The sequence below is a fragment of the Neovison vison genome, chromosome X, assembly GCF_020171115.1.
Source record: "Neovison vison isolate M4711 chromosome X, ASM_NN_V1, whole genome shotgun sequence".
NCBI lineage: Eukaryota > Metazoa > Chordata > Mammalia > Carnivora > Mustelidae > Neogale > Neogale vison.
In genome coordinates, this window is record NC_058105.1 from 32,222,773 (window position 1) to 32,248,414 (window position 25,642).

Below are 25,642 nucleotides of genomic sequence, written 5' to 3' on the forward strand. Positions count from 1 at the left end.
CATCTTCAGTAGCTGAAGCTTCAGCTCTGTTTGCAACGGTTTTTTGTTTTTATTTTTTATTTTTTTAGATTTTCTCTTTGTTTTGCCAGCAACCCCCACCTTACTTTCTTGCAACCCTTAGCTGTTTAAATAAAACGAGGTTTGCTACTCTAAATCCAACACATCTAGGATTCATTGATGACAGTGGGGTCAGCCATAACCATGAACTCTGTGGGCGGATGCACCAACTTCTTAATACAGCACCTTCTACGCATTACTGTGCCGAGTAAGTGTTTATAAATATTGAATTGATTTGGAATTCTAGGACAGAAGGATTTAGATTTGGTACCCTGGATGTCAGAGAGACAATACAGTTCTGGAAAAGAGAAAAGTCATGAAGCCACTAGAATCTCTTTCCTGGATTATTGCAATAGCCTCTTCTAACTAGCTTCTTACATTCTACCCTTGTCACCTATAGTCAATCATTCAAACAGCAACCCGTGTGATCCATTTAAAACTTAAGTCAAATGATGTGACTCTTCTCTTTAAAGTCATACTATGTCATCTCATCTCCTAATAATAAGACAAAATCTTAGCAATGGCCTGGGATGTTCCTATGAGAGCTGACCCTCTACCATCTTAGCTTACCTGCTACCTTCCATTCTCATTCCACTTCAACCATATTGGGTTTCCACGTTCCCCCCACCCTCCCGCTAAACTTTATGGGGGAACAATTGACAGATACGATTATATATATCTAAAGTGTACAACATAATGATTATCTATTTATATATTTGTAATATATATTATACATATTATATGTATAATATATCACATATGATATTTATATTATATATTTGTAATATATATATATTATATATAGGCGTGATCACCAAGATCAAGTTAATTGACACACTCATTACCTCAGTTAGCTCTGCGTGTGTGTGATAAGAATGCTTAAGACCTAATCTTAGCAACTTTCAAGCATACAGTACTGTGTTATTAACTATAGTCACCATGCTGCTCTACATTAGTATCTCAAAACTTATTCTTCTTATAACTGGAAATATGTACTCTTTGATCTATAAAGTTCCCAAACATGCCAAGCAAGCACTGGATTAAGAGAATTTGAATTTTCTCTTCTTTGAAATGAATCCTCTTTCCTCATATAGCTGCCCCAAATTAACTATTTAACCTTTATTAATATTGATAAAACACAGGAACTATTTGATTCCACTGGAGATACTCCTCATTCCTAAATGAAGTTAGTATTTTAAGTATAAGGCTGAATAATTAGACTTAGCAATTTGTTAAGGTATAATTTACATACCATAAAGGTTACCCACTTTCAGTATACAATTCAATATTTTTTTAATAAATCTACTGAGGTGTTTAACCATCACCAAAATCCAGTGTTAGAACTTTTCCAAATACCCAGTAAGATCCCTTGTGCTATTTGTAGTCAATTCCTGTTTTCATTCCCAGCCCCAGACAAATATACTGATCTGCTTTCTGATATGGACAATTCATACATGTGAAATCATACAATATGTGGTCCTTTATGATTGGCTCTTTCACTTAACATAATGTTTTTGAGATCCATCCTTGTTGAAGAATGTGTCAGTATTTTTATTTTTTTTATTTTTATTTATTTATTTTTTTTTACTTTTCCTTCTACCTCCGCCTCCTTCGGTTTTTTGGTTTTTTTTTCCAATTTATTTATTTTCAGAAAAACAGTATTCATTATTTTTTCACCATACCCAGTGCTCCATGCAAGCCGTGCCCTCTACAATACCCACCACCTGGTACCCCAACCTCCCACCCCCCCGCCACTTCAAACCCCTCAGATTGTTTTTCAGAGTCCATAGTCTCTCATGGTTCACCTCCCCTTCCAATTTACCCAAAAGCACATACCCTCCCCAATGTCCATAACCCTACCCCCTTCTCCCAACCCCCCTCCCCCCAGCAACCATGAAACAAGATGGGATAGGGAGGGAGACAAACCATAAGTGACTCTTAATCTCACGAAACAAACTGTGTCAGTATTTTTAAAACTGTTGTTGAAAGCCTTAGCCTCAATTTCCATCTATTCATTAATTCTATTTTTTCTTTATCTTGATTCATGGATTTGTGCTTCAGTGACTAAATTGATCCTTTAATATTTTCCTTGGGTTTAGTTTGTTGTTGCTTTTCTAATTTATTTAGTTTAAAACTTAGGTTATTTATTTACATTGTCTTGTTTTATAACAAAGGCATTTAATCCTCTCAAAATCTTCTGAGGAGAGTTTTGTTGTATAACAAAACTAATTGTCATTATATTCTATTATAACACTACTTGTAGTTTTGTTTCCTTTTCCATGCCACCTTTTTGAAAGATCAATTTGGATTTTTTTTCAAAGTCAAAGTTATTTGCTTTTCTTGGTAATTTCTAGGGTTTTTGTAATATAGTCATAGAATTTGACTATTATGATTTCTACTACACTGAGGAATTTACTTATCTACTTTAAAAGTACAGTTAAAATATCATATTTGCATTTAAAATGAGTATGTATTCTCAATAGTAATATAAAAAGTTTAATATGCTTCTTAAAGTTTAACCTATTAATTTTACTATTCAATTTCCTATAGGTTAGGAGGCCTTTCAATCTTCTTTTCCTCTATTTATTTTGAGAAATTAAAAAATACAAAAATCTGGGGCACATGGGTGGCTCAGTGGGTTAAAGCCTCTGCCTTCGGTTCAAGTCATGATCCCAGAGTCCTGGGATCGAGCCCCACATCTGGCTCTCAGCTCAGCAGAGAGCCTGCTTCCTCCTCTCTCTCTGCCTGCCTCTCTGCCTTTTTGTGATCTCTGTCTGTCAAATAAATAAATAAAATCTTAAAAAAAGATAAAAAAAATACAAAAATCTACAAAGAATATCAGAACATCCCTGTGCCCATCATCAAGAATTGATAATTACCCCATATTTTCATATTTGTTTCAACTTGTTATTTTAATGACAGAACATAGAAAGCTGAGTTCCCTTTGCCCACCTCCAGTTCTAATTATCTCCTTTTTTTTTAAGATTTTATTTATTTGACAGAAAGAGAGAGCACAAGCAGGGGGCGTGGCAGGCAGAGGAAGAAGGAGAAAAGCAAGTTCTCCGCCGAGGAGAGAGAAAGCAAAAGAGAGCACAAGCAGGGGGAAAGGCAAAGGGAGAAGCAGTCTCCTTGCTGAGCAGTGAGCCTGCCTTGGGCCGGGTATCGTGACCTGAGCCAAAGGCAGATGCTTAACCGACTGAGCCACCCAGGTGCCCCTGATTCTCTTCTTTCTACACAGAAGAAGCAATTATATGAGTGTATTGTGCCTTCTTCATGTTTATTAAAAAATACTTTTATATATTAGGTCTGTATTTTTAGAATGTGTGTATATATATATATATATGATATATATATAATTAAGGATGTGTTCTATTTAACTTTCTATACACGTTGTCATGATGTGAATCTCTGAAAGTCTTTGTTTTCTCTCAGAATTTACGTTATTTGAAATCTATGTTGATTTGTATCAAGTGAATTGCCTTTTATTGTTCTTTAGAATTTCATGGTATGAATATATCACATCACTGTACACGACTTGCATTGGTATACACTTAAATTGTTCTTGGCTTTTTAATATGAAAAAATGTTGGACTAAACCTTCGAGGTGCATTTTTCCTTTCGTACAGGTGAGATTACTTATAGGTAAAGAATCGATGTATCCGGCACCTGGGTGGCTCAGTGGGTTAAGCTCTGCTTTCAACTCAGGTCATGATCCCAGGGTCCTGGGATCAGGGCCTGCGTCAGGCTCTCTGCTCAGCAGGGAGTCGGCTTCCCCCTCTCTCTGCCTGTCTCTCTGCCTGCTTGTGATCTCTGTCTGTCAAATAAATAAAATCTTAAAAAAAAGAATTGATTTATCTAGAAGTGATAAGCACATTTACAATTTTATAGGTTATAACAATTACTTTTCCTAATTGTTTTACTGGTTTATATTACTTCTAAAACATATGAACATTTTCCTTTCTCTGATCTTTGATATAGGCATACTTTTTCATTATTGTCAATCTACGTGCTTAGAATAGCAACATATTTCTGTTTTCTAAATACTACTGAAATTGAGCATCTTCTCAAATTCTTGCTGGTCATTTATAAAGACCCCTTTATTTCCTATGGTTGTATTATTTGTGTATACCTTTTGGTTTTAGATTTGTAAAAATACATGACATATTTGGGATGCTAATTTGTTTTAAGTTATACAGTTTACAAATATCATCTGCTAATCTCTAGCTTCTTTTGTTGCTTTTCATATGTATTTTTAAAATACATGACCTAGTCAAACTTATGGAATTTTCCTTCATGTTTCTTGCTTTTTGTGTCCTGTTTAAGGAATTCTTACCCATTATCACAATCGTATTATCCTCTATTTTCTTCTATACATTTCAGAGTTTTGATTTTAACATTTATCTCTGTGCGAGGTATGAAAACAAGGTAGGGATCTAATTCTCAAAATGTAAATGAACCTAAATGGACATACATGTACTCATCACATAGTATCCACAGTTGTCAAAAGTCATCCAATTTTTTTTCATCTATATTCTAGATGAAAGAAGGAGAAGTCTAGAACATTTTAAAGCAAATCCCAGGTATCATGTCATTCATGCATCTCTAGTTGAGGATTTTTTTTTAGATTTATTTATTTATTTATTTATTTGACAGAGAGCCCAAGAAGGGGGAGCCGCAAGCAGAGAGAGAGAGAAAGAGAGAGAAGCAGATGCCCCACTGAGCAGTGAGCCCAATGTGGGTCTCGATCCCAGGACCCTGGGGTCATGACCTGAGCCAAAAGCAGCCACTTAACCCACTGAGTCACCCACTGAGCCACCTAGGGGCCCTAGCTGAGGATATTTTTTAAACATAGCAATGCTGGCATTGTAAATGGATGAACAATGGCATTGTTGCTATGTTAGAAAAAAGGTTTAATATCATTCCGTACTGAATCCATATTCAATCCTATATATTGAATCTTACATATTTGCATTTCCAAATTGTCTCAAAATTTCTTCTTACTTTATATCTGTTCAGATTAGGATTCAAATGAGGTCAAGGTCCACATATGCATTTGTCTGTTATTTGTCAGAGTCATTTTTCCCCACTTTATTTTTATACCATTGATTTGTTAGAAAAACTGGGCAGTTCAGCTGTGAAATACATTCAACATTTGACTGATTGCTTCCTTATCTTAGTGTTTATCTTTATCCTCTGTTTCCTATAAACTGCTAGTTAAATCAGGGAGATAGATTAGATTCGATTTTAATTTTTTTGGCACAACATGTCAGAGGTGCTGTTTGTATACTTTCTATTATATCATTTTATGAAGTAAATTATATCTATATGTCTCAACTTTAATGATATGGTGTTTGATTAATGTGCTGGGATGACTGTCAGTCAGGTCTCCCCACTATAAAATTCCCTCATCCAACCTAATGGTTCTAGCATCTATTGAGTAATGTTGCCTTGATGCATTACTTCTTCAGAGGCTGAAAATTGGTGAATTTCTTTTTTTTTTCTTAAAGATTTTATTTATTTATTTGACAGAGAGAGATTACAAGTAGGCAGAGAGGCAGGCAGAGAGAGAGGAGGAGGAAGCAGGCTCCCTGCCGAGCAGAGAGCCCGATGTGGGACTCGATCCCAGGACCCTGAGATCATGACCTGAGCCGAAGGCAGCGGCTTAACCCACTGAGCCACCCAGGCGCCCCCAAATTGGTGAATTTCTAATCTTATCATTCGTTCTGCATTTAGAAGCTGGAATTCTTATATGAGAAAGAATTTTCCCTCTTTGACTATGTGATTACTCTAAAATACAGTTTATTCAGGAAAAATGGGATAAGTAATAGGTTTTTTGTTTATTTAAAAGATTTTGCCTATTGGGGTACCTGGGTGGCTCAGTCAGTTAAGTGTCTGCCTTCGGCTTGGGTCATGATCCCGGGGTCTGGGACCGAGTCCTGCATGAGGTGCCCTGCTCAGCAGAGAACCTGCTTCTCCCTCTCCTCCTGCCTACCACTCTGCTTGCTTGTTCTCTCTCTCTCTCTCTCTGTGTGTGTGTCAAATAAATAAATAAACAAAATCTTTTAAAAAAATATTTTACTTATTATTATTTTTTATTTTTTTTTCCAATTTATTTATTTTCAGAAAAACATTATTCATTTTTTTTCACCACCCCCAGTGCTCCATGCAAGCCGTGCCCTCTATAATACCCACCACCTGGTACCCCAACCTCCCACACCCCCGCCACTTCAAACCCCTCAGATTGTTTTTCAGAGTCCATAGTCTCTCATGGTTCACCTCCCCTTCCAATTTACCCAAATTCCCTTCTCCTCTCTATTTTTTTTTATTTGAGAGAGAACACGAGAGTTGGGGGAAGGCCAAAGGTAGAGGAGAGAGGGAGATGAAATCTCAGGCAGACTCCATGCTGAGTGTGGAGCCCAATGCAGGGCACGATCCCGTGACCTTTGGATCGTGACCTGAACTGAAACCAAGATTCAGACTCATGTCTCAACTGAGCCACCCAGACACCCCATAAGTGATAGGTTTCCTTTAACCTTTATTTATGAAAATCAGAAAAATGAGTTGCTGCTGTAGCAACATCCAGTGCTGATCAATGAGCTTTTTGCTTTTTAAATATCAGTATAAGCACACTTTTTTGAAAAATGATGTATTTTAGTCAATTTCAGACATTTGTGATGCTCACATTTTTCTATCTTTAGCTAGCTGGAGCTCCTTTAATCAGCCCTATATATTCTTTGACATGACCTCACTAAACCTTGGTAGTTTCCCTGGTCTGACACCATTAGATGTACTCAGCTTATCTTTTTCAATTCCTTTTCAAGACTGGTTAGATCCTTGATAATGGCCATAAATGACCGCAGGTCACCCACACAGTAATTCCACTCACAGCTGCCATGGGACATATGGTACTCAGTTTCGAGCAGATCAATACTACCTCACTTACGTGGTATGATTTCAGGGGAATGCATTCTTTTCTATCTTAGTTATGAACTGTCTATGTTCTGTTTGAACGGAAACAACAAGCTTTATATAGATAATCATAGTATACTATTTGTATAGTCATAGATGTTGAAGAATTCCAGACAGTTTAGATATCCTGTAAGAACATCATACAGATCCATTATATTGATACTATTATGTTGTTTAGGCTCGATGAAGAAGAGGCAGCTAGCATGGTAGAGGCCTTGACAAGACAACCAGAAAACAAAAAATCCAGCCAAGAAATAGGCAGAAGACACAAACAGACATTTCTCCAAGGAAGACATACAAATGGCTTACAGACACATGAAAAAATGATCAATATCATTCATCATTAGGAAAATACAAATGAAAACCACAACGAGAGAACACATACTGGTCAGAATGGCTAAAATCAAAAAGGAAACGATAGATGTTGGTGAGGATAGGGAGAAAGGAGAAACCTCTTACAGTGCCGGTGGGAATGCAAGCTGGTGCAGCCACTCTGGAAAACAGTATGGAGGTTCCTCAAAATTTAAAAATAGAACTACCCTATGACTCAGTAATTGCACTACTAGGTGTTCATCCAAAAATACAAATGTAGTGATCTGAAGGACCCATGCACCCCAGTGTTTATAGCAGCAATGTCCACAATAGTCAAAATATGAAAAGAGCCCAGATGTCCATTGATAAAGAAGATGAGGTATAAATACACAATGGAATATTACTCAGCCATCAAAAAGAATGAAATCTTGCCATTTACAATGGCATGGATAGAACTAGATCCATTAGTTCTATCCATGTGTTAGGCTCCGTGAAAGAAGTCAGAGAGAGACAAGTACTATATGATTTTATTCATGTGGAATTTAAGAAATGAAACAGATGAACACAGGGGAAGAGAAGGAAAAATAAGAAAAAAAAATAAAAACAGAAAGAGAGGCCAACCATAAGAGGCTCCGAACTATAGGGAACACACTGAGGGTTGCTGGAGTGGAGGAGGTGTGAGGGGCTGGGGTTATTGGGTGATGGACATTAGGGAAGATGCTTGATGGAATGAACACTGGGTGTTCTATGCAACAGATGAATCACTAAACTCTACCTCTGAAACTAATAATACACTCTATTTCAACTTGAATTTAAATTAAAAAAAAATAGAATGTCTTTACATTTGCCAAAAAAAAAAAAAAAAAAGAACGAGAGAAGTCCTCCCTTTTCATAATAATGATGATGCCAAGGAGCTGTGTTGTGAGTTCTGAATTTTCCTTTGAATGGGTTTATCTGTTCAAAATTATACTAGAAAACCAGCCTCTGTAGTTCTTACTGATCTTTGTTATCTCCTTACCACTTAACGTGATGCCTGCTCTAAAAAGACAGTTAATAACCATTTTTATCATTAAACACCTTCTACGTTTCAAAATCATGCTGCATGAATGAACTCTCACTTGGCAAAATATACATGTGTGCGGTCTGAGCAAGTTTACATAAACTGTGAAATATACCTATCAAAAATAATTATTGCATTTCTTCTGTGCCTCCCAGGAGCTTGCTCATGGTAAAAGATTCCCTGCTTTCCAGTATTTTATAAATTCCTTGTGGCACGAGGTAACACGGCATACTTACTAAATTAATATTGCCCAGGTCAGTTTAGTAAACGTTCGGTGTGTTTTTGTGTTTGCCTTCAGATGCGAGGGCTGGCCGGGGATAAGCAGATTGTTTTGCTTTGTTTTATAAACTTTGTATCCATCCCATCCACTGACTCTCTCTCCAGCTTTATCCTGGCTTTATCTTCCCGCAGCCCTGCAGCACGGGAAGGAGCTGACTCCGGTACCTGGCAGCTAAACCCTCAAACCAGTAGGTGGCATTTAACTTTCCATAAAGGGGTGGTGACAGTGGAGGAGAGAGGTCAAGGTCATAGGTTATATCCTGTTGCTGTGTGCTTTCTGAGGGACAGCAGGTCTGAGAGGGCAGTTGTGAGAATGGCTGTAAATTTTAATGACCGAAACTGTGGCTTCTTTCAGAGAGAGGTGGTCGATTTCATCAATAAGCAAATACTTCGAAATGGAGTTAGTCCCCACTTCTACTCGATGCAGCTGTGCAAGTCTTGGAGCGATATGGAGAAGAAGTTGCGAGACGTCCTGACCAACTCAGCAGTGGCAGAAGCCACCAAGGAGGCTTGTGCCTGGAAAACCCTGGCCCAGGCAGTGCGCGTGGCTCAGAGGCAGAAGCGGGAACTCGTGGAAAAGGTGAAGAAGCTCCAGGATCAGCTGGAGGAGCAGAAGCTGTTCACCAACGTCTTGGTCGGGACGGTGAACAGACTCAGGGATATGCAAGAAAGGGAAAAGAAGGCGGCCCAGCTGCAGCTTCAGGAAAGCCTCACAGCCCTTCGTGGAGTGGAGGAAGAGCGAAACCTGCTGAGGAACGAGCTGCTCAGGGTATCAAGCGCTCAGTCTCAGAAGCAGGACAGAGCTGTGGAAAATAAGAAGGGGAAGGAGGTGTGGATGTTTGGTAAGTTTGCTTTTGCTCAGGCTGTAGCAAGTGACATCGGGGCAAGGGGTGGCGGGGGTGGGGGGGTGGAGGCAGGGAGGGGAGCAGGCCTGGAGTCTGCTACTCCTCCTGGGACTGCAGCTCTAGCGGGGGAGGCTCAGGAGGGGAAGGGATGGCTGTATGGGGCAGTGACAGAGGTGGGGAGGGGGTGGGGGGTACCAACTGTTCCTTGCTCTGAGGTCTTAGGGACCTGGTCTTGGGTTATTCAGCAGCCACCCCTTAGTCTGTCTGAATCCCCTTACTCATTCCTCCCTGCGTCTTCTCTCCCAGGAGCAGCAGCAGAAGCTGCAGCAGTTCCCGCTGGGAACAATTCCAGAAGCACCTGGAAGGGCAAGCATTACCCCTCCAAGAAGTTCTTGTCTAAAAGGCTTAAGCAAGAATCTGGTTTCTCTTGCTCTGCAAGACAGGCCATGAGGGGCAAAGGCCGGGATTGGGACTGTCAGCAGTGTCATTCAGTGAATTTCTCATGGCGCAAAAAGTGTTTTAAATGTAAAAACTTCCAGGATGCCAGGGAAGGTGAACGCTCTGCCCACAATTAGGGGCCTCATTAAATTCTCACAGATTCATTTTCTGATGCTCTCTTCTGATTTAGAAATGGAGCAGGAGCGTGTTATTGGTTAGATGTTAAGTAGAAATAGACAAACAAAAAGGAAGAAGGTAGACAGTCATCTTTAACTTTACCCGCAGTTAACATTTCACTTACTTACTTACAGCTCTGAGGGTCACTACATAGGCGAGTTCTAAGACTTCAATAGATTTCTTAGGACAATGGAATTGTTTTTTAAAATGAAGCTTATAACTTGCTTATGACTATTGTTATTGATTTGATAAAATTTGGACTGCAGGAAAAAAGTACAGAAAAGAGAATTAAAATCACACAAAATGCCATCTTCTTGAAATGGTCCTTAGGGCTCAGGGTTGCCAGTCCTCTCTTGTTATCCACAGACAGACATACATACTAGCACATTTCGTCCCTGAATGCAGAAACATGCTATTTTGATTTCTAAAATGAGTTTAAACTATTAATATTACTGTGGGAATCTTTTTTTTAAAATGACATTCATGTAAATGTGGAAAATTCCCAGAGGCACATGTACACACATGAAATGGTAATTCAACCACCTGGAGACAATAATCCTCCAGTATTTAGTCTCATGTATTTTCAAAACTTTTTACCTGTCTATATGTTGTTATTAAAATCAATTCTTTTCCCTTATTCCTAAAGTAAGAAATTAAAAGTAAGCAACAGTGGAGAAGCAAAAAGAAGAAATTAAATTGTAAGCATAATCTCGTTATTGTTTGTCCATATACATATTATTTTTTAAAAAGGTGTATATTGTTTTGATGCCAGAAGAAGTTAATAATTGTGTTAAGCTAAATACATGTGCCTCTTTTAAAATTGACATATGTAATATGTATGGTTTTAAAAACTATATGTGTGGATATTTATTTAGCTTAACATTGTTCCCCATCTCCCCCCGCCGCTTTGGTACTCTGTATTAGATTTGGTGACTCATTCCTTAAATGGATTTGCTGGGGATGAGTTTTTATTGTTTTGGGGTTTTTTCCCCCTTTCTTTGGTTCAAAGAACCGGCTCCTGATTTTATTTAATTGGTCCTAATTGTATGCTGCCAAATTCACTTATTTTCCTCCCGTTCCTTCTAGTTTCTTGAGGGTTTGTTATGATTATTTTTGTCTGCGTTTTAAGATCTTGATTTGATGTTCAGTTCGTTTATTTTCACCCTTCACGTTTCCTCCCTGCTGGGGATTCTGATCTGATGCTACTAACTGAAATGCTATGAATGGAGCAGGGAGAATTTTACTATGTAAACATGTTTGACTCTTGTTTTCTGATGACGCTTCACCTCTGTGGTAGCTGTGTGATTACAACAGGCTGCAAAATTGGGAGAACAAGCGTGGTATATTTTAATCCACGCAAAGATTAGGACATTTGCACTGAATTTTTCTGTGGCAATAATTCTTTCTCTTTCTCTCTCTGTTTTTCTCTTTCCTTCTTTTGGAAGTGCCAATAACTTTCTGAATCACCTGTGTTTGTTTTAATATGGAATGAAAACTTTGGCAATATGTAAAAAAGCTTCCGATTGTATTGTTTTTAGGGTGTGCTTAATGTAAAATGAATGTGTTAACAGTCATTGGAATAGACTGTCAGCCAAGTTGCATGTTTTAAGACATGAATGTTGTGAAAAAAATTTTAAGAACCTGTCAGATCGATCCACATGAACTTACTGCTTGGGAAGTCTGAAAATGGTGTTAGTAGGTAGAAAGCTTCCCCCCCCACACCCCGTTGATTCTGGATGTGAACGTCATTGTATTTTCTGATATTTTAGGTTGTTTTGAGGGATTTTAAAATAATGAAATGTTCTGGTCACGGATCCAGTCTGTAGAGATGTAAAGGCCACAGAAACTTGAATGTTCACTACTCAAAATTACATGTAGGGGCAGCACTTAGAATATCATAACACCGATGAAATCGTTATAATGGGGGAAACACCTGTATTCAAAACTGGGGACTTGAAAAAAGAAATTAAGGTCTGTAGTTCAGCTCATGACCATGAAAATTAGAAAGAATTTTACAAGAGCCTTGAGGGGCAGTAGTTTTCTTTTTGGTTCATGTACATGAAAGAGTGTTAGGGGACTCACTCTGGGACACTTTGATGGCCTCTGCTTTTAGATTCTGTACTCTTCCCTTAGAGGTAAGATGTCCAGATAAAAGATGCCCAGTTACATTTGAATTTCAGATCAACAACATATTCTGTTTTCGTATAAGTATGTATTGACTATTGCGTTCATTTTTGTTTGTAACTCTGACAAAGCTACCTGGAGGGAGGTTGGCGTTTATTTTCCTTTTCAGATAAAAATAGTATAGACTCTCCTGAAGAGAGGAGCATCTGGACTTTGAGAATTTGGAGCAACGCTCGGGATCCATGGATGAAGAACCAAAAAGAAGAAAAAGGCAGCGGAAGCTTTTCAACATCGTCAACAGTGAAATCTGGGTGCCTGAGTTGTGTGTGGTATATATGGTATGGTGTGGCTGAATCACAGATGGTCGAGACATGTGGGCTATATGATTTATTACTACATGGAAAGGCGTTTGTTTTAGCTTGGAGAGAAAGATGTGGGGAAATGCAAAGGTGAGCTTCTTTTTGTAAGGAGAGAAATACAGAAAAATATCTTCGACAAGTGAAAGTAGTACTCTTCCGAATAAAAATGTAGTGTCTGGGAATTTGAGAATCTGGTGGGTTAGAAGTTTTATTAAAGTTTTGAACTATTTTGTATGTTCTATTACTAGAAATAAAATGTTACAAATGAGTGGATTTCACAATATTTCTTGGTCCATGGAATATATGAAGATAAACCCAAGAAGGATGCTAGCTTATTTCCACCTTTGTGACCAGTTTATTGAGCTCGCATGCTCCAGAGTGTCATGGAGTGTGATACTTGTCTGATATTCATCTAGCTGGTGTGATCGTGGCTAGTGTAAATAAACTGGTTGTTGTGAATCCACACTGTTTCATGTGTTCTGTGTATGGCTATAGCCACATGGGAAGACGTCTTAGAGGGAGCAGGGGATCAGCATAATTGCACAACATTATTTCTCTCTCTCTCTCTCTCTCTCTTTTTTTTGCTTGTTCTTGGTTTTTTTTTCGTTGTTTTTGGTTTGGTTTGGTTTGGTTTTTTCCTTGTTCTTGTTTTTTTGGTTGCTTTTTTTGTTTTGTTTTGTTTTGTTTTGTTTTTTAGAGAGAGAGAGTGGACAGGGAGGGCAGAGGAAGAGAGAGATGTTTTTCTTTTTTTAGGGAGAAAGAGAATCTTTAGCAGATTCCACGCTCAGCACAGAGCCCCATGTGAGGCTCAAGCTCACAATCCTGAGATCCTGACCTGAGCTGAAATTAAAAGAGTTGGACGCTTAATGGACTGAGCCACCCAGGTGCCCTAATACAACATTATTTCTCTTAAAAGCCAAACACCTGCGAAGTTATTTTTTCTTCCTGCTCCCCTCCCTCAAACATCATTAATTTCTTTTTTGGTTTGTGGCCGTGGAATGGTCCAGACCCTAATATGTGTTGGGTTTTGAAATTCTCAATTTCTCTTGCGAAGTTGCAGGAATTGATTCTTAGATTGTAAATGCACTGAAAGATCTTCTTTGGGGCGCCTCGGTAGCTCAGTGGATTAAGTGTCCGAGTTTGGCTCAGGTAGTGATCTGAGGGTCCTGGGATTGAGTCCTCTGTGGGGTTCCCTGCTCAGCACAGAGTTTGCTTCTCCATCTCCCTCTGTTCTCTCTCTCTCAAATAAATAAACAAAAATCTTAAAAAAATTTATTCTGAGAAATCAGCTGATTTATCTGTAATTTTGCAGGTATGAGGCCAGCATTGGGGTATTTTTGTGTCCTAGTACATAAAGCACCTAAACAAGTTATATAGAAGACTGACTCGGCGTTGGAATAGTCAGTCTTCACATGTGCTAAGAAGGAGCAGTCAGTGTCAGTAAAAGATGCTGCCAGGACAGAATCCAGTTTTTTGTGATCGTATGTGGGCTACATAGGAGAGATACACATATGTGAACACCTGTTCATAGCCTTTGTCCAATTTCGAATCAGGATGTTTAGCTTAGTTCATTTCATAATGTCTTGGCTTGAAAACGTGTCCACTGATTATCTTTGTCATTATTTTATTAAAGCAGAAATCCAAGAAAAAAAATCGTAAATGCTATGAAATCAGTTTGCATTTTTTTCAGGTTACCCAGGTTTGAGGACAGACACATCAATAGAATTTTATATTCTACATTTCATGTGGTATTTTGTCATGTGCATTTCATTTTGAAATAGTCTTTAAATCTGCCTATTTTTGTTTCTGTCATTGTCTTAAAAAGTAATTTTAAATATATATATACTATATGTAAATAGATGATAGTTATATTCATAAAATATATATAAAATAAGGGTTGCTTTATAGGTTACAATCTTTTTTTTTTTCTCTTGCTTTTAGGATTCTCTCTTTGTCTTTGATTTTTGACAGTTTCATTATAATCCATCTTTAGAGAAGATCATTTTACATTGAGATAATGGGGTAATCTATTAGCTTTGTGAACTTGGATGTCCAAGTCTCTCCTCAATTTGAGAAGTTCTCAGCTATTGTTCCTTTAGATAAGCTTTCTATTTCCTTCCGCCTCTCCTTTTCAGGAATGCCAATGATTCTGATATTTGCTTGTTTGATGGTGTCCTATAGGTCACATAAGCTTTCTTCATTTTTTTCCCCTTCTTTTGCTGGCTGGGTTGTTCTCTGGCTCAGTGATTCTATCTTCCATTTGGTCCATTGGTCCTTTTGTTCAAGTGCTCTCTACTGCATTTTTTTTATTTCACCCATTGAATTCTTCAGCTCCAGAATTTTTGGTTTTTTTTTTTTTATGATTTCTATCCTTTTGTTAAATTTCTCCTTTTGTTCATGTATTGCTTTCTGATTCTGTTAAATGGCCTATTTGTGTTTTCTTGTATCTTATTGAATTTTCTCAAACCAGCTATTTTGAGTTCTATATTGGAGGACCCCAGAGTCCCATGTGTTTGAGTTTGATTACTGGAGGATTATGGAAGGGTTTTTTTTGTTTGTTTGTTTTTGTTTTTGCTTTTTTGTTGTTCATTTGTTTGGTTTTTTGGTGGTGTCACATGTCCTTGATTCTTCACATGCCTTGAAATTTTGTGTTGAGATTTTTCCTTTCAAAGTAGCATCTCCTTCAATCTTTAGTGGTTTCTTTCGGGCAGGATCTACTGTTTGTTGGTTCTGCTCATATCTGGGGCGTTCGTTCTCTGAGCTTGTCGGGATACACCAGTCTCGTGCTTCCTGCTCCTTCTTTTAGCCGAGTTTTTTTTAGCTTAGATTATCTTCTCTTGGTCTTAAAACTTGCTGGGCTCGTTGCTGGAAATTTTTCTTTCCAGGAGGTGGTGCTATATTTCAAATTTGTGGTTTCTCCCTTGCCCACGGATCCTGGCCTGTTTTCTGAGCACTCTTCCTGTTTACGGCAGCTGGGTAGCTGGTTCCCGCCACCACACTCGGAATGTGCCCCAGGAGACAGCTGCAGAGGTGGGAAGTGTGGGTTTAACATTCGAGTCATTGGGTGTGCCCGCAGGCCAGGTGGGCCAATCCCCAGATGAGGTTTTCTTAGTGGCTTGTGCGTAGGCGTCCTACTGTAGTCCTAAACACAGTCCGCAGGCGCCCCATCCCTTTAATGCCTTCTGATGTTATTATCGGCCTCTTTCCAGATCTCTCCCCTCCTCCCAGTCATGGAGGTCCTGCCTCAGTAGTCTGGGTGCTGCAGGAGAAAAATGGGTTTCTCTAGCAGTGTCCCGTGCGGCATGGGAACTCCTACAGAGAGATCTGCGAGGTGCTCCAGTCTTTTCTTAGGAAGCCGGAACTTGTCCAAAGGCTACCTCATTTGTGAACATCTGCCCAGATCAGCGCTCGGCAGCTTTTCCCCGATTGTAGCTGAGGGTCTGGGGCCCGTTGACCAGCCCTTGCTAGTTCTGACGCGCAAACCCAGTCTGTCCACCTGACGCACAGAGAGATGCGGCTGCTCCCAGGTCCCTCGGCTTTGCGGCTGGATCCCACTGCTCCCACAGAGGTACTTTTGTTTATGGACAGAAGCCCAGTTTTAGTTGTTAAAAGAAGGGGTGGAAAGAAGAACGTCCTGTGTAGCCACGATGCTGATAGCACTCATGTCACAGTTTATTCAAGAGTCTCCTGGTGATGGTCCTTGGGAGATTTTACGTGACAAACAATGGGCTAATAAGAACTATTATTATTATTTGACACGTATCCATGCATACTGCTGTATGTAGCCGGGAGGGTCAGAGGGAAAAGGAGACAGAGAATCTTTTTGAAGATTTTATTTATTTATTTGACAGAGAGATCACAAGTAGGCAGAGACGCAGACGAGGGCGGGGCGGGGGGGGGGGCGGCGGAGAAGCAGGCTCCCGGCTGAGCAGACAGCATGATTTCGGGGCTCCACCCCAGGATCCCGGGATCATCAACTGAGCCAGAGGCAGAGGCTTAACCCACTGAGCCATCCAGGTGTCCCGAGAGAGAGAATCTTTTTTTAAAAAAAATATTTTATTTATTTGTTTGAGAGAAAGAGAGATCACATAGGTGGAGAGGCAGGCAGAGAGAGAGAGAGGACGAAGCAGGCTCCCCAATGAGCAGAGAGCCCGATGCAGGGCTTGATCCCAGGACCCTGAGATCATGACCTGAGCCGAAGGCAGAGGCTTTAACCCACTGAACCACCCAGGCGCCCAAGAGAGAGAATCTTAAGCAGGCTCCATGCCTGGCTCCATCTCACCACTCTGAGATGGTGACCTGAGCCGAAATCAAGAGTCAGGTGCTTAACTGAGCCACCCAGGTGCCCCAGGGAAATTTACATTTAATCAAATGATAAGTTAAGTAGCATTCTATAACTTTGTTGTTCCTTTGAATTTTGTGTCCCATCGAATGTCTTTTTCTATTCTTAGTGAATTCTTTGCTTTTTTAATTTTTCCATTTGTAGAAGCTCTTTGTATATCATAAATGTGAACATTTGAATTTATGCCAGAGTATTTTTCCTCCACTTCTGTTTGTTTTTTTGAGTTGATTTATGCTATATTTAATCAGAGAAAAATTTTTATTTTTTTGAAAAGCAAAAAGGACTATCCTATCTTTTACAGCTTTTAGTTTTCTGATTAGTTTAGGAAGCTCATCTCTACCTCCAATTTCCTTTATTTTTTTTCTTTTTCAGAAAATTTCTGATCCATATGAAATTTACTTTTGATTATGAGATGACATTATGATTCAATATTGTGTTCTATCAAATGAATGATCAATTGTGCCAAGATCTGTTATGAAACTTTCCCTTCTGAGTTGAGATAGTTGAGATTAGCTTCTGTCAACTACTAAATTATTATACATATTTTCTGGACAATCTACTACAGCTCAACCGTCTAGTTTATTTTTTAAAAGATTTTATTTATTTACTTGACAGACACACAGCGAGAGAGAGAACACAAACAGGGGGAGTGGAAGAGGGAAAAGCAGGCTTCCTGCCGAGCAGGGAGCCCAACATGGGGCTCTATCCCAGGACCCCAAGATCATGACCTGAGCCCAAGTCAGAGGCTTAACTGACTGAACCAACCAGGTGCCTCCCAAATTTACAAGAATAGTATAAGTAACTCCCATGTGCCCTTTACTTATATTCACAGACTCCTGTTGAGTTTTGGTAGCTAGACTTCATTATATAGTTTCATAGTATTTCCATTTTACTTCTTTTTTTTGTTTTGTTTTTAATGAGGAATAGATGCTACATTTTTCTGATGCCTTTGCTGCATTAGTATTGTTTTTTTTCTTTTAGTTTGTTGATAGATTTTGCTAAAGTTGACTCATTTTTGCATTCCAGAAACAAATGATATTTGGTCATGGTACATTATTTGATGCACTGATAGCTTGATTTTTAACATTCTGTTTATAGTTTCTGCATCTGTTTTAAAAAGTGAGATAGTGGGCGCCTGGGTGGCTCAGTGGGTTAAGCCTCTGCCTTTGGCTCAGGTCATGATCTCAGGGTCCTGGGATCGAGGCCCACATCGGGCTCTCTGCTCAGCGGGGAGTCTGCTTCTCCCTCTCTCTGCCTGCCTCTTTGCCTACTTGTGATCTCTCTCTCTCTATTTCAAATAAATAAATAAAATCTTTAAAAAAAAAGTGAGATAGTTCTGCATTTTTTCTTTTAGACTACCTTTATGAGGTGCTAGTGTTGAGACTATATTAGCTGCATAAAATTAAATTTGGAAGCTTACTATCACGTGCTATGCTATAATAGGGTAATTTTTCTTTTAAATTATTTTCTGAATAAGTTATTAATATGTTTCAAAGAACAAAATTCAATAGAAAGACAACATTAAAAAGTCTTCCTGTCAGCCAGTCCCTATGTACCCCTTCCCTACTGTACCCTGCAGCCCTTAAAAAAACCACATCTTATTTTTAAAAATCCGTTCAATGTTCATTTACGCAAATACACTCAAATACAAATAGGTATTACTTTCACCGTTCTTTGCATAAAAGGTAGCATCTATGTAGTCTAAAAAGTACTCTGATTTTTTCCTGCCATTTAGTAAGTTATGGGGATCATGTAATATCAGTAAATATAAATCTTCCTCACTTTTTGGGGCACCTGGTTGGCTCAGTCAGCTGAATGTCTGCCTTCAGCTCAGGTCCTGATCCCAGGATCCCTGCTCAGCCAGGAGCCTGCTTCTACCCCTCCCTCTACCCCGGCCACCTGCCACGCGCTCCACCCCCCCCCAACTCCACTCATGCTCTCTTGCATTGTCTCTCTTTCAAATAAATAAATAAATAAAATCTTTAAAAAAAAATCTTCCTCACTTTTTAGCCTGCATAATATTTAACTATGTGACTGTACCACAGGAACCGATGGACACTAAGAATTCCCAATATTTGATTATTACAAATGATGTTTTAAGGAATAATCATATGCATATGGCATTCATGAGGACCTATCTCTAAGATGAATTCCCTGAAATAGGATTCCTGGATCAATAGGCAAAACACTTGTAATTTTGCTAGCTGTTGCTAAATTCCCCTCCGTAAGCATTGACTCATTGTGCATTTCCAGAGACAATGCATTGTCAGAGTGCCGGTTTTCCCAAAGCCTGGATGGAACATGTTGAAGGAGCTCCGTCCGCTTTTCATGAAGGTACTCTGGGTTGCTGCCTGGCAGCTGCTGCAATATTTGCTAAAGAAATAAATGGCATAGTTTCTACCCAGGCATTCTTCCTCCTGGGCCTGAGTAGAATCAGAAGAAAAAAAAAATGAGGGAGATGCTTCATACATAAAGTAGGACACTTTTCTCACAGCAAGGGGAGTGATGGAACAGGGATGTGCTTTGTCAGAAGTTTAATTTATGCCTAGGAAGAAAAGATTAGAAATTGATTGGACTCTATAGTGATCAATTTTATAGAGAGATGGTAAGTGGTGGGCATTTTCTGTTACGTGTAGTATTTGCGGCATTTCTCTGATAAATTTTTTTAGAAGATTTTATTTATTTATTTGACAGAGAAAGAGTGAGCGCGAGAGAGAAAGCATGAGCAGGGTGAGCGGAGAGAGGGGGATGGTTAAGGAGCAGAGGAATCGGGAGAAGCAGGCTCCCTGCTGGTCAGAGAGCCCGATGTGAGGCTCGATCCCAGGACCCTGGGATTACGACCCGAGCTGAAGGCAGATGCTTCACCGACTGAGCCACCCAGACGTCCCTCTGGTAAGTATTTTATAGTCATTTTATTTAGTTTTTATTTTTTGTTAAAGTGCAGTTCGCATACAGTATAGCATTAGTTTCAGGTGCACAACACAGTAATTCGGCAACTATAGACATTACAAATGTTCACTGTGATATGTGTGGCCGCTTTTCACTATAGCAAGTTACTGCAGTATTATCAGCTACATTCCCTGGGCTGTACTTTTCATCCCTTAGCTTATTTATTTTATGACTGGAAGTTGGTACCTCATCCCCTTCACCTCTTCAGCTGTTCTCCCCACCCTGCTTCTCTCTGGCAACCTCCAGTGTGTCCTCCATAGTTGTGAGTCAGTTTCCACCTTGGTTGCTCATTTGTTTTGTTTACTAGAGCATGTAAGTAAAATCACATGGTATTAGCCTTTCTCTGACTTATTTCACCTAACATAATATACTCTAGCACCATCCATGGTGTCGCCAATGGCAGGATTTCACTTTTTTTTTTTATGGTTGAGTAATACCCTGTTGTATATATATGCCACAATTTCCTTATTTCCTTATCCATTCATTTATTGATGGATTCTTAGTAACTTTCATATCTTGGCTGTTTGTTGTAAATAATGCTGCAATAAACATAGGGGTACATATATGGTTTTGAATTAGTTTTTTTCCTCTTCAGGTAAATACCCAGAAGTGGAATTACTAGGTTGCGTGCTATTTGTATTTTTAATTTTTTGAGGACCTTCCATACTGTTTTCCATAGCAGTTGTACCCATCTACCTTCTCACCAACAGTGCACAAGGGCTTCCTGTACTCCGTATCCTCGCCAGCACTTGCTATTTCTTGTCTTTTTGATAATAACCATTCTGTGTGGTGTAAGATGATAACTCATAGTGCTGTGGATTTGCATTTCCCTGATGATGAGTGACATTAGGCATCTTTTCATGTGTCTGTTGGTCATCTCTATGTCTTCTTTGGAAAAATGTTTATTCAGGTCCTCTGCCCATTTTTAAATTGGATTCTTTGTTTTATATACATATATTATATATTATATATATTTATATAATTTTATAAATTTATAATATTTATAAATTTATTAAAATATAATAAATAATATAAAAATAAAATTTATATATATAATATATAATATATATTGTGTATATATATATCTATATAAAATAATGTATATATTGAATTGTGTGAATTCTTCACATGTTTTACGTGTTAACCCCTTATTGGATTTGCCATTTGCAATATCCTCTCCCATTCAGTAGATTGTCTTTTTGCTTTGTTGATGGTTTCCTTTACTGGAAAAAGGTTTTTAGTTTGATGTAGTCCCTACTGCTTATTTTTTGTTTTTGTTTACCTTGACTGCGGAGACAGATCTAGAAAAACATTGCTAATGCCATTATCCAAAAGATTACAGCATATATTTCTTTTAGTTTTGTGGAATAATCACTTTCTTTGGTGATATATGCTAGACAAATGAGTTAGGTGAAGATGGGAGATAGACAAGGTTACTTCTTGGCTCAATTAGGATTACGAATGTACTGATGTGTCCATTTTGGTGTGTGTATGTCCTTAGTAAATATACTGTGGTAGGATTCAGCGATGTGGGGTGTGATGAATCATCCTCTTTCATAAAAGGTATGACCAAGACGTATCACCTCTCTCAAGCCCTCTCAGTCAGTTACAAAGTCCTGCTAATGAATCTCTCATGAATTCCCTTTACCATCCCACTATGTCTACCCCATTTCAGACCCTTATTCTCTCTAGTGACATGTATGGAAATAGCTTTCTGAGCAGCCTTTGTGCCTCTAGTCTCTGCTACCTACCCATTGCCACCACCCCCAGAATAAACTCTCCATTTTGCAGCCAAAGTGATTATTCTAAAACAAATTTGAGCATGACCATCCTCTGATGGTCATAAAAGCCTTAATAATGCCCTATTGCTCTCAGGACAATGTCCAAGGGCCTTAGTTGGTCACTGAAGGCCCTCGTATCTGGTCCCAGTCTGCCCTTTCAGATCTCTTTCCTGCCATTGGTTCCTATTAGAATGAAAGTGCCAGAAAGCCTAACAGGGACCCTGTCTGTCTTATTCACTTATGCCTCTCTACTGCCTGGAAGAGGGTTTGGCACGTATAGGTGCCCAGTAAATATTTGTTGACCTAGATTAAACATTGTATTTTCTGTAATTCTCATAAATCCTGCTCCCATCCTCAGAATTAATTGCTCTCTCCTCTGTTTTTCCTTAGCCCACTTCTATATAATATTTCTCTTTCACGCTCGAATGGATGTTCTCTAAGAGCAGCAACCCTCTTTCCCTGAACTGTCCTCCCAAACTCTACCTATCAAGATATTTATAAATAGGCGTTTGTAGTGTGTTGGCTTAAAATAAACCCAGGTTTATAAACTTTTATTATAAAGTCAGACTCTTAAAAAAATCTTTTGGTTTTTTTTACAGTTTTTATTGTTGAAGTATAGGTGACCTACAATGTTATATTAGTTTCAGGTGCACAATATAGTGATTCAACTTTTATAGACATTCTGAAATGCTCACCATGATAAATGTAGTCGCCATCTGATGTTATCACAATATTATTGACTATATTCCTTATCCTGTACTCTTCATCTCTGTGATTTGTTTATTTTGTAACTGGAAGTTTGTACCTCTTAATCCATGTTATCTATTTCCCCCACTGCCCAACCCACCTCCCCTCTGGCAACCACTGTGGAAAACAGTGTGGAGTTCCCTCAAAAAATGAAAAATGGAAATACTATATGATCCAGTAATTCAATTACTGGGTATTTATCCAAAGAACACAAAAACACTAGTACAAAAAAATATGTTAACCTCCATGTTTATTGTGGCATTATTTGTAATAGCTAAGATATGGAAGCAACCTTAGTGTCCCTTGATAGATGAATGGATGAAAAATTTGAGAGCTATGTATTTCAAATATATATATATCTCACAACTATATATATAAAGAGAGAGGATGGAATATTATGCAAAGAGAAAAAGGAACAAAATTTTGCCATTTGTGACAGCACAGATGAACCTCGAGGTTATTATGCTAAGTGAAACGAGGCTCTTAAAACTTTAATCACTACAATGGAATATTACTCAGCCATCAAAAGAATGAAATCCTGCCATTTGCAATGATATGGTTGGAGCTAGAGAGTACTATGCTAAGCAAAATAAGTCAGTCAAAAAAGACAAATACCATACGATCATACTCATATGTGGAATTTAAGAAACAAAACAAATGATCATAAGGCAGAAAAAAGAGAGAGACAAATCAAGAAGCAGACTCTCAACTATAGAGAACTGAGAGTTACCAGAGGAGAGGAGAGGAGAGGGTCTGTCGGGGGATGGGGGAAATAGAGAATGGGGATTAAGGAGGTCACTTGTGGGGGTGCCTGGGTGGCTCAGTGGGTCTGAGTGGTGGCTCTGCCTTTGGTTGAGGTCGCAATCTCAGGGTCCTGGGATCGAGCCCCACATCGGGCTCTCTGCTCAGCAGGGACCTTGCTTCCCCCTCTCCCTCTGCCTGCCTCTCTGCCTACTTGTGATCTCTCTCTCTCTCGGATAAATAAATACAATATTTAAAAAAGAAAAAGAAGGACACTTGTTGTGATGAGCACCGGGTGATATATGAAGGTGCTGAATCACTACATTGTATGGATAAAACTAATATTACACTGTGTGTTAACTCCCTGGAATTGAAATAAAAATTTAAAAAATACTTTAATCAATTCCATGTCATCATAGGACTGAAATCTCTGCTGTCTTCCTGGCATTCATCTGCAAGTCACACTTGAGTGGCTCAAGTCCTGTCTCTGGTCTTACGTAGTCCCTTAACTCTCAAAACCACCAGTGGGGCTTCGAACCCTTCGCACACTGCTATCTCTCTGACCCTTCTTTTGTCATAACATCTCTCTCTCTCACCTCAGCAGGGAGAGTGTCTCATCTTTTAAGGACTCATGTAATTTGTTTGAGGCCACCTAGATATTCCAGAAAAATCTCTGCTCTTTAAGGTCCATAATTTAATTACATCTCCAAATCTCTTTTGCCATGTACCAGATCCCAGGGATTAGGACATGAACATCTGTGAGCCATCAGATTTGGTAGGTAACTAACTTACTAGTGTTTGCTGTGAGGCATGGATCAGAATGATAAAAAACAGGACATGGAGAGTGGTGCTTTCATCTCATAAGCTAAAATGGGCCTGTATGCAGGATATTGTGGCTTAAGACCATGTAGGGTTTCAGATGGTTGTTTTTGAGATTATGACAGGTGACCATGTCCTGCTGACTGGTAGAAGGTGACATTTGTGCCTGTATCCTGTGATACTGATTGCATTCAATTGAATTCTAGATTTTCTCCAGTATCGTCTATGTGTCAAAGCTACATTTAACTACAAAGTAGAGGAGATGATTTTTCTCAAGACTGGCTGCAAACTAGAGGATTATTTTCTGTGTCAGAGACCTGGCCCTCAGATTTGTGGGCTCAAAAATCTAGATGTGACTTTGTCTGTGATCTGAGTCGATTCTTTTCTGCTTGGTTTTCCGAGTGTGTCACTCAGTTTACTTCTATCTCTATAATTTAAGTACTATCTTATCACATTATTGACGTGTTAAAAGAAATGATTTTTGTCCTTATTACCCGTGTTGCTGAAATTGGGGTCCACACCCGAGATAGGTCCACACATGGTGCGTGAGCTCAGTAGCAAGGAAATGCTAGATGAGTAATTTACCAAATAGCACAGCACTTTCAGAACTAGTTCCTGCCCCCCAACAAAGTGAGCAATTTTATTTTTTTTTAGTCTCCTCACCAGTTTAGTCAGTGATAATATTCTGGCATCTTTGCTTTAGCTTTGGTTTGGTTAAACATAACCCTAGGTTATATTTGTCAAAATCATCCTCAGAAGGAATCGGCCTGGGGCGCCTGGGTGGCTCAGTGGGTTAAGCCGCTGCCTTCGGCTCAGGTCATGATCTCGGAGTCCTGGGATCGAGTCCCGCATCGGGCTCTCTGCTCAGCAGGGAGCCTGCTTCCCTCTCTCTCTCTCTGCCTGCCTCTCTGCCTACTTGTGATTTCTCTCTGTCAAATAAATAAATAAAATCTTTAAAAAAAAAAAAAAAAAGAAGGAATCGGCCTTTGTCCCTCAGTATCAAATTTCAAAGCTCTCTTGGTTCCAAATGGTCATCTTCCCACAAGAATGCCGAACTAAATGGCATTGGCCCTGCCTTAAGGAAGCAGAGAGCCCCATAAGCAAGAGCTCATCTTTTCTTGCTTTCCTTTGTAACGCAAGGCCCCATGATTTGCGGTCTCCCACATTTCCTGTTCAATTTAATGGCATCCACATTCATAGAGTTCTTCCTTTCTCCTTCATTTACCTCGCTCCCAGATTCAATTACCTAGTCTAGCTGATTTTACCTTCCAATTATTTAGTAGCTACGTGAGGTAACGGATGGGCCAATTAACTCAATTGTGATGATTTCACAATGTATATGTTATATCAAAACATCAAGTTGTGCATCTTTTTTTTTAAAGATTTTATTTATTTATTTGACAGAGAGAGATCACAAGTAGGCAGAGAGGCAGGCAGAGAGAGAGAGGAGGAAGCAGGCTCCCCGCTGAGCAGAGAGCCCGATGCGGGACTCGATCCCAGGACCCTGAGATCATGACCTGAGCCAAAGGCAGCGACTCAACCCACTCAGCCACCCAGGCACCCTTTTTTTGGTTAACTATACCTCAAAAAAACTGGAAAAACCTTAAAAAATAAATAAGTACATACATACATAGACACATACG

The 25,642-nt window shown here is 39.1% G+C and overlaps 1 protein-coding gene across 1 annotated transcript; it reads left to right on the plus strand.

The window, feature by feature from the left end:
* Positions 1-8,752: 8,752 nt before the first annotated feature.
* Positions 8,753-10,288, plus strand: LOC122896531 (testis-expressed protein 13C-1-like). The gene is made up of 3 exons (XM_044234696.1): positions 8,753-8,865; positions 9,033-9,519; positions 9,829-10,288. The coding sequence occupies exons 2-3, from the start codon at positions 9,099-9,101 to the stop codon at positions 10,095-10,097; spliced, it is 690 nt and encodes a 229-aa protein (XP_044090631.1). The 5' UTR covers positions 8,753-8,865; positions 9,033-9,098; the 3' UTR covers positions 10,098-10,288.
* The last annotated feature ends 15,354 nt before the right edge of the window (positions 10,289-25,642 follow it).

Coding starts and splice junctions, on each gene's coding strand:
- LOC122896531 (XM_044234696.1), top strand. CDS start 9,099: ATGCAGCTGTGCAAGTCTTGGAGCGATATGGAGAAGAAGTTGCGAGAC. Junction 9,520..9,828: donor GAAGGAGGTGTGGATGTTTG/GTAAGTTTGCTT, acceptor CTTCTCTCCCAG/GAGCAGCAGCAGAAGCTGCA.